General features: G+C 32.0%; 1 protein-coding gene across 2 annotated transcripts in view; it reads left to right on the forward strand.

Moving 5' to 3' along the window:
- The first annotated feature begins 452 nt into the window (after positions 1 to 452).
- The window catches only part of LOC118184122 (GMP reductase 2-like), a 39,154-nt gene continuing 26,444 nt past the window's right edge, over positions 453 to 13,162 (forward strand). The window contains exons 1-4 of one of the 2 annotated variants that reach the window (XM_035353774.2): positions 454 to 881; positions 1,919 to 2,038; positions 12,462 to 12,545; positions 12,625 to 12,798. In XM_035353774.2, coding sequence (XP_035209665.1) covers positions 795 to 881; positions 1,919 to 2,038; positions 12,462 to 12,545; positions 12,625 to 12,798 — 465 coding nt within the window. In that variant the 5' untranslated portion in view covers positions 454 to 794. Of the gene's footprint in view, positions 882 to 1,918; positions 2,039 to 12,461; positions 12,546 to 12,624; positions 12,799 to 13,162 lie in introns of both variants that reach the window. The other variant, XM_085812951.1, reaches the window with a different exon arrangement.

Below are 13,162 nucleotides of genomic sequence, written 5' to 3' on the forward strand. Positions count from 1 at the left end.
TTACGTTGTTTACACATTTTACGTTGTTACACATTTACACATTTACACATTTTAAATGCTTGTAATTCCTTTAAAAATTAAAATATTTGAACTCGGTTTTTTGCATGTCATGTAGTTACATATATGGAATATTACGAGAGTAAAAAAAGTAAATTCAGTATTTTGATTGATTTTTAGCAATTTATGTCCACCGTCCCCTTAAATTTCTACAATACGAGACCGCTCGTTTTACGTTACGTTTCTTAGGACGTAGCGGACTTGGGACCGCCAGTACTAGCGGTGCTAAGTTCAGCTAGTGTAAACAGGCCTTAATGCTTAATCCAGCCTTCATGTTTTCCAGGGAATTTTTTACTAAATTCTTTTCATCTCTTTAAACTTGCCTGCCTCATGGAACAACGGTGTTCTCCAATCCCAAGGTCATTTACCTGCCTCCTGTTCTTCCACCCCCCCCTCGCAGGTTATAGTGTGCTTGTGATGTTAGCACAGTTAAGTGAATCAGCAATTGACGTCTCCTTTTTTAACCAATATATCTTCACCACATAAATATAAGCATATGAATTTTCGACTTTAGGTACTAATCAGTCGCATAATATCGTGCTGCTTGACAAACCTGCATTGCGAAGTTTCTGGTTGAGTTATCGGTTTCAAAATTGTTATCGAAAGCAACCTCTCGCCCGCTAAATTGCTTCAAAACCGTCTGCTCTCTGTTGTAGAGATTGATTTTTCTTAAGCGATCAAAACGTTCTACTTCTAGAAGATTTCTATATTGCATCTGCTATATATACGAATAAAACATGCCTCATATTGAAAATGACATCAAGTTAGATTTCAAAGACGTTTTGTTGAGGCCGAAGCGAAGTACTCTTAAAAGTAGAAGCGATGTAAGTAACGTTTTATTTCATGAAATAATGTATAGACAGTCAAAAGCTTTGTTTTTGCATTTCATACTTTAGGTATTTATTCTGAAGATGATTTTGATGCAGTTTTCTGTGTTAGTAACGTTTGCCTTATGACATTATGTATAAACAGTAAGTGTAAAGTTTTGCTTCATGAAGTAATATATATATTATAAAGAGCTTTGCTTTTGCATTTCACGCTTAAATAGGTAAAGCTATTGTAAAAATATTGTGCATTACTCAGGATACAGGAGCCGTTATTGCTACTAATTTGCAATATATTTGAATATTAATGGTATGATAATCATAGCTATTGGCCCTTTTCCTAATTTGAAATAGCTAAAGTTTTGTAGGGCTGGGAAAGTAGATGAACATATATACTAGTCATATTATTTCGAGGAATATTCCAATCAAGTTATTGTGAAATTTAATGGGTGAAACATAATAATATGTTTAAGCAACTAAAGAAGAAAAGTTGAATTTATTTCCATATGAGTGCATTAGAGAGATATTATACTCTATGTATTGAATGCTAGTAAGCAATAAGCATACTGAATTAATAAATTTCGTGTAATTAGAATTTTCATTTTGCTAGCTGATTTTTAAAAGAAAAAAAAAGTAAGAGTTCGAAGCTTTTTGCAGTATAAATATTTGTGTAATATTCATATTTTCAGAATATGTTTGTTTCACATGATTGAAGCTCGCAGTCTATCTGTACATTTCAAAATCCTGCATTGAGATCTCATTAAGATATTAAAACTCTTGAAGAATTAAATATCACCTAAGGAAATGTGATATATGTTGCAGTTTTTTTAATTTATATAATTTTCATTCTATTTAAAATTTATAATGACATATCTTTATGTTATGGACGTGGGAAATAAAATTATTTTCGACCTCGGTAACATTCTGTAAGAATGGGGATATATTTTATTTGTTCAACTAAAGTTATGTATACGCTTGTTAAATAATAATTGAATTTTTATAATAACTTTAAGATGAAATATTTTCCAATTTTTTAGGTGGACCTTTACCGAACTTTTAAGTTTAGAAATTCTGGAAAGACATATAATGGTATCCCCATTATTTCTTCAAACATGGATACAACTGGGACCTTTGAAATAGCTAAAGTTTTAGCTAAAGTAATTATAAAACTTTAAATTTTTTTATTTAATCTAGAACCGTAGTTTCTGATGTATTATTAATTATAATTGCATTTTGTCTGAACTGCTATCAGTTAATACTCTAGGCGAAATATATATAATTAAATGTATAATATTGAGATTGTAATACAGTACAAAGTCTTTAATCTGGACTCGCCGGGACTTCGGTGATTCCGGATTAGAATTTTTTCTGGATTATAGGTCATGAATTTAAATCTGGTAAGATGGCATGCAGAAATTATGAAATTAAAAACATGAAACCGTAATTTATGAAATAATGAGCAATTATGATCTAAAAGGTATCAAAATTTACAAAAAAAAGCTTAATATTTATTTGTTTACTTTATTAAACACTTCTTTCAACACACACATGCATAAAGTATACATTACGCATAGACAAAATTGCAACCAGAAAACTATTTTATATGCATTCGTGATATTTATAATGACGAGGAATTTGATTTAAATCATATAAAAGACGGAGTACATCGAAATGAAATACTACATTTAGTAAGGAATTATAAGCCGAATACAATAAAAACGTCTGTCCTGAAGATGAAGATAGTGCTGACAGATCAACTTCCAGTTCATTGCATGCCGCGACATTTGCCTGCCCCCCCCCCCCCCGCTGAGCAGCGTGAAATTGATAAACAGATTTCGATATGGTTAGAGAAACAAAGGATATGCTTTTATCCATTTTTGCAGCAATTCCACTTTTTGTTTGATGGATATCGAAACATGCTTTCGCTTTATAGATCCTTTGGCAGCTCTAAAATCAGAAACCCTTTTTGACATAATCAAAAGTTCAAGCTTACTTTTTATAAAATTGCTCTAACAGTCTTCAAAAAATAATAAGCCTTATCCAATTAGAAGATTAAAAAACAATGCAATCTGCAACATTAACTGAAATAGATAGATAATTTTAGCCTAGCTTATACCATCTGTTATACATTAAACGCGCATGCGCAGAAAGTTTGTAGCTTTTAGGTTCGGATTATGGACGTTCGGATTAAAGACTTTGTACTGTACTTATTTGCGGTAAAAGGAATTACCAGTTAAAGAAAGGATGTCTTTAATGAGGGACATTTTAAGGAGACTCGTGCAAACCTTGTGCAACCAATTTCTTTAACTCTTTGAAAGCAGGCCTTTGAGGAAGTTTCAATATTTCATTGTTTTAACTTTGTTAGTTTTAGAGTCATCGTGGAGTATCAGTTAAATGTAATGAGTGAGGTTAATTCAGATTGCTTAGCATTGTATAATTAACCCCTTAACTGCCGCCGGCGTATATATATGCCTTGCTCAGCCGATGCGTTAACTGCCCCAGATGCGCAGCCGATGCATTAACTTTGCGAATAATTTTAGGTGTAGCAGCGCAAAGCAAATGATAGCAGTTTGGAAGGACGTATATATACGCCTGGGGCAGTTAACGCATCGGCTGAGCAAGGCGTATGTATACGCCCGCGGCAGTTAAGGGGTTAAATTGAACTAAAGTGAAAAATTATGCAGTGTACTAACTAAAAAGTGTTCACATACTTAGATTATATATTTAGATTTGTGTAAAAGTTACTTTGAAAAATAATTTGTAATTTTAAATTAGGAAAGCTGTGGTTCACTTTGATGCACCCCTTCCCTTCAGTTATCTTGATTCTTTTTCAAAATGGTTTACATAATCTATTTCTTTACCAAAGTTTACCATTAACAATGCTACTAATCAGTCCAAATTATAGAAAGAATTCATACTGTTAGCAGTGATGCAAATCAATCAAAATTGTGAAAATGATTAAACTAATTCAGATGGATTTATTAATTAATAAGGAATGATATTTTTTGATGAAAAGAAGAATATCTTATTTTTTTAAAGCTTCTCTTTTATTAGCACCTAAAATAACATAATGCATTGTTAATTTTCTGTACAGCAAGTATTGCTTTTTAAATAAATACCTTATGGTCTGTCTATATCACAATTTTTATTGAATGCAAAATGTAGTAGTGTAAATATGGAATACTCTTATTTTTCTAATGTCATTTCTGCATTGTCATCTTAAGTTGCAATTATTTTTTTTCAGTCATGTAGATGTAATGAGGCCATCTAGTAGCAGTTTTTTGTTGTTTCATCATAACTGCTGTGCGTGTGTTTAATTCTCTTTATAGTTGCATAGAATTTTACATATTTAAAATATGCTTTTTTTTTGCTCTTCCATTATTTTATTATAGTTTATTTTAGAATTCAGACTCATTTTATTACAGACATTTGCATATTACACTTTAATAATAATAATAATAATAATAAAAACTGTTATCATTCTGCATTTTCTACTTTACCAACTTGAAAAATTGGTTGATTTAGGTTATTTGAGTATAGCAGATTGCATGAGGGTTATCAGCCTAAGAGGATGGGCATTTTCTTGAAAGACTTGTAATTAAACTGGCTGGTTTCACATTATATATGTGGAGAACCATGGAAATGTACGTGCAGCCAGCTTGTTCACCAGGACTTGAGAAGCCAAGTAGAATGACATGTGTTCAGTGGTCTTAATCACTTGGCCTCTGGTGGGTAGAATTTGTGAAGATTAATAGAAATGGACAATATATTTCATATTTTTGTAGAATATGAAGTTAGTAATAGGAATTGCTTCAAAAAGCTGTATGTTTAATTGCTCTTAATAGTTCTTCTTTATTAGTGTTTCTTGGAAAATTATGATTTTAAAATTAATTTTTGTGAGCATAATTTTGACCTAAAGTTAATAAGTAAGCTGATATATACATATTTTCCTATGAACTATTTTTTAAATATAAAATATGTCACCAAACATTGCAAATTTAGTGCTAGTAATTGATGAGTGTGATGCCACAAGGCAGTCATAAGATCATCACTTTGGTTTTATGTAACCTCGATGTTCCGTTGAACTAGTTTAATTTTTGTGGAAAAGGATTTAACTTCTCTTTTTCTTTTGCATTTTGAAAAACTGATTAGGGTCTTACCTTGTATAGCAGAGCAAGCAGTATAATATTTACATGACTAGTTATAGTATTATGTGTACTCAAAATAATGAAAGACTGTAAGATTTGGCAAAATATTGCAATAATTGAGATTCATTTAGATTCATATTTAAGCCAATTTAAATGATTCTGGATTCACTAAATTTATATGGTTGCTGGGTTCAAATTCATATGGTGCTTGGTTATATGCTTGCTATTTAACCCTTTATTTCCCTACAGGAGTTTAACATCTCATCAATAAAGTCCCTCAATTATATTCCTACAGAACTTCTAGATTCCAATTTTAAATTAAAAAGAAAAATGAAATAAAACTTGTAACATTTTTGTAAATTAATGTGAGACGTTTCTCTTGCATAAAGAAACATAATAAAAAAAGTGGAACTACTCTTATTTGTGCCCTCGGGTCGCCAAATTTCTTGTCAAAAATGTTTGGCGAGAAACTCCACAGTGCCATATTACTATCTAAATTTTTTGTCTACATTTCAAACTTTAAGTCTAAAATGTCTCCAAAAACATGGTTTTTGCACATGCAAAAACCATGTTTTGAACACACAATTTAAGCTAAAAATCTGATACAAAAACAAAAAATTTAGATAGCAAAAACGTAAAGTTTCTAACCAAAAATATTTGACAAGAATCCATGTACACAGCGATATGTTTTAACTTAAACATCTACGACTTGCACAATCTAGGCAGCGAAAGAATCTATGAACTACGTATACCTCGCTTTAATAAATTAACGTAACAACAATAAATTTCAAAGAATACCATGTATTCTGTTTCAACTTCAAAAAACATCTACGAATTGCACAATCTAGGCACTAAGCAATAATCAACAAAATAAATTAAAATAAATTTTAAACAATTAAAAAACAACAATAACAACAGAAATTCATACTAAAAAACAAGGAACATAACATTCTACACAATAAGAATAAAATAAAATGCACTTACCATGAATGAATGCTTTTTCGAAAAGCAGAAATACCAATTTCATGCCACCTTTAACATACCACCACGTAATCACTATCATATTTATATATGACAGTCAGACACACTATCCAGAAAATTCATACTATGGTTCACGAATAAATGTTCAAAACCGTCTTTTCCTAAATCCTTGTAAGATTTTTAGCCATCCGAAAAAATAGTTGTACAAGGCTCAATCCACTCTTTAATACACTGCATCAGTACTTCTATGATGCATAGCCACTAAAAGTAATCTCCCAGACCCTCTTGCAACCACGTCTCTGATTGCAACATTGGCCATTTCAAAACACGCACGACACAAACCAAGGAGCAATAAAACACTCTAGCAAAAGAGTATTCAATGTCAAAAGGGTTGCCATATACAACGCGCAATCGCACCAAAAACCAGCGCAGAACACATATCGCCACATTTGGTGATCTTAGGGCGCATATAAGAGTAGAGCCAAAAAAGTTTCAAACTCTTTTTCAAAAAATAAAGTAATTTTGGACATAGAGAGTTAAATAACATTAAGGATTTTTAGCTGCCAGAATAATTGGTATTGGTTTGAATAGATGTTTTGGTATTTTTCCGTTTCGCCAATGCAAATCTCGCCAAGCAGACTTTATTGGCGACAACACACAATATACGCATAAAAATTTTTACAAATGTTAGTTCTAAAAATTTTTTATTTTGAAAGTATAAACATTTTAATGTCATTTAAAGTTTAAAAAAAAAGCCAATAAATAAAGACAATAAATTTGTAAAAAGACGTTAATTTAAGAATTTACTAGGCTTTCATGCTACAGCATCCTGATTCGCCGATTCACATCACATGACCCCAAGTGATCTCATCTCGCATAAATTAGGCTAAAAAAATCTAATTCTCTCCATAATTATCTACATTAATTTCAAGTTAAAGCTTACTTTTAAATACAAATTTAAATGCAGGAATTATTTCAATTCGCGTGAATAGCTTACTCAGAAATTGCATAAAACCACAGTGTTTTGCTTCGCTGTGCATTCTTGAATTGATGAATTTAACCCATGACTTTGCCTTTTCTGTATTTTCGCCATTGAGTGAGCAGTGTAATTGCATCCAAATTGACTTAATTACCACCCGCGAATGGCCTCAGGGCATAAAATTGGTAAAAATCTGGTAAAAATTCTATGTAATTGTATGCCAGTATTGAAAGAAACAATCAATCTCACAAGAAATGGCTGCGACTTGTTTTGAAAATGAAATGCAAAAGTTACCAGCGAGGATATTCTGTTTGGCATCGATTGTACCATTATTGGCCACCTTATCGCCTGTGCCGCCAAAATGAAAAGTACCGATTTTTTTTTGGGGGGGGGGTCAGTTAATCTCAAAGTTTTTAACTGTCATTGGTTTATGTATTTTATTATTTGCTATATCTGCAATTGTTAATTATTATTATTAAAAAAGAATGAGTTGTGATTAATTAAATAAAGAGCTATTTTTTTCTTCAAATTTGTGCTGACATAGTTGGAACAAACTTGTAGAAAATCTGCAAACTTTCACAGTTGGTAGGAAAATATGTATGAAGCAGTAAAATATGTATTTTGACTAAAAAAGTTTTTTTTTCTTGTGAATATAAGCAATTTAATGTGTAGATATTTTTTTTTAAACTTTTGGTTTCGTAGTAGATTCTAATAAATTATTTGTATGTTTCAGTCTTTTATTTTTAAAATATGAAATAATTTTCTTTAAATTTTTAAACCTAAGTCCTAATTTATACTTATATTTACTCGAGATTTTTTTTTAAACAACATATAAATGAAATATGTCATGTCTTGGCTAAAATTTCTAGTTTTATATTTGAAAATATAAATACTTAGCATATTTGAAAAGTAGAACATCTTAATATAGTTGGTCTCATATATATATATATATTCATATATATATGAATATTAATTAAAAGGTGGAAAACTATAGCTTTCAAATTAAGTTTTTTTAAAATTCTAATAAAAGCAAGAAATAAATGATTGACTTTGAATCTATATGTTTAAAAACGTCAATTTTTATTTGGCTATAGAGAAGGACATGATCACCTTCATCAGGAGGTTGAACACTTGAGGTTCCTTAGATAAAAGCTTCATTTTCATTCTTTGAACACAAAAGAGCCTTGAAGCACTATATTTAGACTCATTTGAGAATAAGAAGGGCTTGAAAACATTTCATTGATGATGAATCACAATTTGTAATGTCTGCTGCTAAAACTGTGATATCAAATATAGTGAAATACAAGCAGATCAGCTAAATATCTCTTCTCATAACACTGTATCTTGTATATTTCAAGCATAGCTACTAATTTATTCATAAATTGAAGTTAACAATGTATTTTACTATGCAGCACATTGCAATGTGGAACTGTATAAATATGATGCAATTCTTTTAGATTCTCTCCCATGTTGTAGCATAAGACACTTTATTTATCTTACTGATCAACAGCAGCTGGCATACGAGATAAACAAGTTCTTGCCATTTCTGATATGACATTGGAAGAGTGAACCTCAACATAAAAATAGTCGCCAAACCTGGCTATGAAGTGGTTAGGATGGGAGTCTGGACAGTCACCAAGAGTATAAAAGTGCGTTCCATCGGTACTTCAAAATAACTCGCACAGTAACTGATTGAAATGGATACATCTAAGGCATTCGTTTGAAGTTGTTTGCTGTATGATTTTTAAGTGGGCCTGTCAGCAGCAGAATCAAGTCTCTGTATTTGCCAGGCCTTTGGGTTATGCCGTTAATGAACAAACTGCTAGGCAATGGTTCCAGAAGTTCATTTCTGGGGATATGTCTCTTAGTGATGTACCATGTATCAGTTGGCCACAAGCGCTAGCCATAGAGAATGACAGTAGCCAAACATGTAGTGAGCTTGCTGCACACTTCCAGGTATCTGATGAAACAATCTGACTCCATATGCATCACATGGGAAAGGCATACAAGTTGAGCAAGTGGGTACCCCACACACTGTCCAATACGAAAAAGCAACAGCATGTCACTGCCTGTTTCTCATTGCTTACTCACCACCACAATACATCCATATTTGATCAAGTATTCACTAGCGATGAAAAGTGGGTCCTGTATGTCAGACAATGGTTGTCACCACGGTACCCTGTGTCTCACACTACGAGACCTTCTGTCCACCCACGCAAGATCATGCTGTGTATCTGCTGGACTAGTTGCCAAGTGGTGCACTATGAGCTCCTGCCAGTGGGCCAAACCATCGGGGCAGGCCTGTACTCACAACAATTGGAACGTGTACCATAAAGAGCCAGCATTGGTCAACCGTAAGGGTGTACTCTTCCTCCAAGACAATGTGAGGCCGCATGTGGCTCGGGAGGCCAGGGATACCATCCAGCGACTGGGCTGGGAGACACTACTCCCATCCACCATACTCCCCGGACCTCGTGCCAACAGACTACCACCTTTTCCATTTCCTGGACAATAATCTTCATGGGAAATCCTTCAACAACTGGCCAGACCTCGAAAAGGCCCTCATGGATTTCTATGCGTCCAAGACTCCCAAGTTTTACTGCGATGGCATCGCACCGCTAGCCTCTCGTTGGCAAAAGGTACTGGTTGCCAATGATATTTATTGTGTTTTATGACATTTTCTTTTCTTTGTGACTGTCCAAAATGGCAAGAATGTGTTTTGTTACTTTGCATAATAATTTTTTATTTTCAAGAGTTTTTTTAACAAATGAGATGACATGTGTGAGGTAAGCAGCAGGACCTTAGCTGTCTCCCTAGTATACAGAATGTAGCATTTTTGATTACCTATTTTTAAAATAAAATACTCACAGAGCTAGAGACTATTAAACTCCAGATATTTTATATCATCTTTTTCGTTACATTTGTCCGTTAACATATATTCCACATAGAATTTACAACTGTCCTATATGTGCATTTGCTGCAGTTATTTGGGAAACATTATGTCTGCTTAATAAATACTTTTCGTGAAATTTTTTGAAAATGGGGTGTGGCTGCATTGCCTGGATGGATGATAATGTAAGACTTGTGCATTTCAATGATATTCATTGACCTGCCAGATCTTCCGTCTTAAGTGCTCTGGATTTCTTCCTTCAGGTACAACCAGACTGAAGGAACAAATCAGGAAGAAAATTTGGTGCATAAGCCGGATATCTGAAAACTGCCCCAAATTTCCTTGACTATGTCATGCAAAGTATTCATAATTGTCTTTATTCAGTGCATTGTTAAATGAGGTGGTCATTTGACAGACAAAGTGTTTCTCAAAAAACTGTAACAAATACACATAAAACACAAGAGTAAAGTCTATGTGGCATGCATGTAATTGTACAAGTGTAGCAGAAAATATGGTATAAAATATTGAGGTTCATTGTCACTAGTTCAAGCATATTACTTTCAAAATGGGTAATCGAAAATGCTTCACTCTGTACTTTTAAATTTATATAATTTGGTTTACACATCCCATCACTTCCTGGAACTTGCTTTTAATAAACATGAATATTAATTTCTTTACCCATATTTAAATATCTTACAACATTCAATAGCTTGATGACTACAATACATGTTAATCATTGTTAAGTGAATAACAGGGATAAGCGTTAACAAAATAAGCATATGTGATTCCTTCAAGTAAGAGAGATATTAAAAATAAGTCAATTCAAAAAGATCTACTTCTAGTAAAAAAAAAAAAAAAAAAAAAAATTAGCAAAATAATGCCCTCTTTAGTTTTTATCAATTTTTGATACAAGAAAAAATTGTTTGGAAGATAGATGTGGTCCTTTCCACACCCCTTGCATATGTCACTGCACCTTGAGACTATTGTTGCTAGATATTCTTTAAACGTTTCAAACAGAAATCAGAGAGTTACAAAAATTAACTCCTTGTGGAATCGTAACTTCAAAATCAGATCTAGTTTCAAGCTGTGTTTAATCTAACTAGTGTTCCAGGTATTATTGCATAGAAGAAAATATGATTAGAGTAGATTTAAGGGTGTCCTTTGGATTATTGCTAAGTTGTTTCATTTATGGTAACCTCAGTAGTTGAATGTTATGGAAACCCTATTATGACATAATTGATTGCGTGAAATTTGAATGATGGGAAAAGGTTTGGAAAGACTCGTTTGTGTGTCAGATTTTTGATAAGAAGTACATTATTATTTTGTGGTTTACACAGTAAAATGGCTGAATGTGGTAAGATTAATTTGAAGTTTCTGTACGATTTGGAAAAAAAGAGGAAAAGAGCATTAATTGACTGGTATGTAAAAGTAAGGTTTACTTAGTAGCCATTATAAGTGTCCTGTTTGTAGGAAGGAAATTCGTATGGTCGAATGTCAGAGGATACCTGCACTAAAGAGGATATTATCGACCCTTATTTTTGTGAATTTATGTAGTGTCAGCAGTATACAGATTTTTTTAGGAATTTTACGATGCTATTAAGGAATTTTGTTTGAGTGAAGACACAGAAAATTGTAAATAAGGTAAGTGGATATTTCCTTTGTGTAGTGCTAAGATGATTTTCCCTTTTGATGTTATTTTGTTGTTTGATTTAAAACATAGATGTGAATATAGATCGATGTGTACATGGACAAAGGGAGTACACAATGCCTAGTTTGTGCAATTCTCTGATGTTTTTTAAGAGAAAATAGGTTGATGTGTACATGGATATCGAGTTCGTGCAATTCTTTGATTCGTTATTTTGGATTTGTGCGAAGTGAGATTAAGAATCAGGACTCTCCGCATGTTTTACTCGTATTATGAGGGGGAAAAATTCTTAAAGCATACAAAAAAAAAAAAAAAAAAAAAAAAAAAAATGGTCTTTAAAAAAAAAATGGTTGGTGGTGGCTTTGATGTCCGGATTTTAGATCATTCCTGATATTCGACGTTCGGATGTCGGACTTTGTACTGCATCATTTATTTTAGATACATTTTTCAAAAATTTACATATTCTTCAATAATACATTAGATTGTCATAAAATTTTGCTTAAAAAATTTAAAGAATTTCACAAATTTGGTATTACTTTCAAATTTTAATCCATTAAATTCAATTTTTAAGAAGTACAACTTTGTTGAAAGCAAATTTTTGCATTTTGTACTTTTGGGCAAAACATGATATTTCCAAAGAAGTTCAACACTTTATTTCATCAGCCAGCAATCTCTAATCTCATTACGATTCCATATAAAGAAAAAATATGCATTTGATACAAAAACAAATGCTAATCAGAAAAGTGGCATTTGAATTTGAAGATATGGACCAAATAGAAAATGTCAGAAAAAAGGCTGTCAAATTTGAAGGTAATCTAGGTACGTGCGCATACCTGGATTGCCGCATAGATACATTTAATAAAAAATGTATACTGCAATTTTTTACTTTGAGAAAAAATATATCCTTAATAGTACTTATTTATGTTTTTATTTGCAGCATGGTCTCTTTACTTGCATTCATAAGCATTATATTTTAGATGAGTGGAAAAAGTTTGCTGCAGAAAATCCTACTGCTTTGAAAGTAAGAACTTGTTTTGTTTTCAGAATAAACTATAAAAAGGAATTTTTAAAATTTGATTAATTTTCTTCATGTATTTTAGAATGTAGCTGTAAGTATTGGAACAGCTCAAGGTGATTTTGAAGCACTTTGTGCTATAATAAAAGAAGTTCCTGACTTGGAATACATTTGCTTAGATGTTGCCAATGGATATTCAGAGCATTTTGTAGCTTTGGTGAAACAAGTGAGAGCTGCATATCCATCCCATACAATAATGGTATTTTTTTTCTTTATTAAGTGTCTTGAGCAAATATTGCCTATTTGCAATAATTATGTATTATTGGATTTTGTTTGTTTAGAACATTGACATGAAAATCCTGAAAAATAAACTTTAGTTAAGTTCTCCAACTGCTTCTAAAGCATATGCAGGAATGTAACCATCTCAATAATATAATTGCTTTCAAAAGATATTTTCTGTATAATAATATAAATGTTAATTTTAAGGCTTATAATCCTATATTTATGATTATATTCTGTTTGTTTTTATATGCTATTTAGCTCATTATTTAAGATAGCAAAAATTGTCTTTTGAATTACTAACTGTTAATACAATTATTTCTAAAATTTGGTTTTAAAAATTT

This window comes from Stegodyphus dumicola, chromosome 3 (genome assembly GCF_044657685.1).
Source record: "Stegodyphus dumicola isolate Sdum_Otavi_A_Nest chromosome 3, ASM4465768v1".
NCBI classification, from domain to species: domain Eukaryota; kingdom Metazoa; phylum Arthropoda; class Arachnida; order Araneae; family Eresidae; genus Stegodyphus; species Stegodyphus dumicola.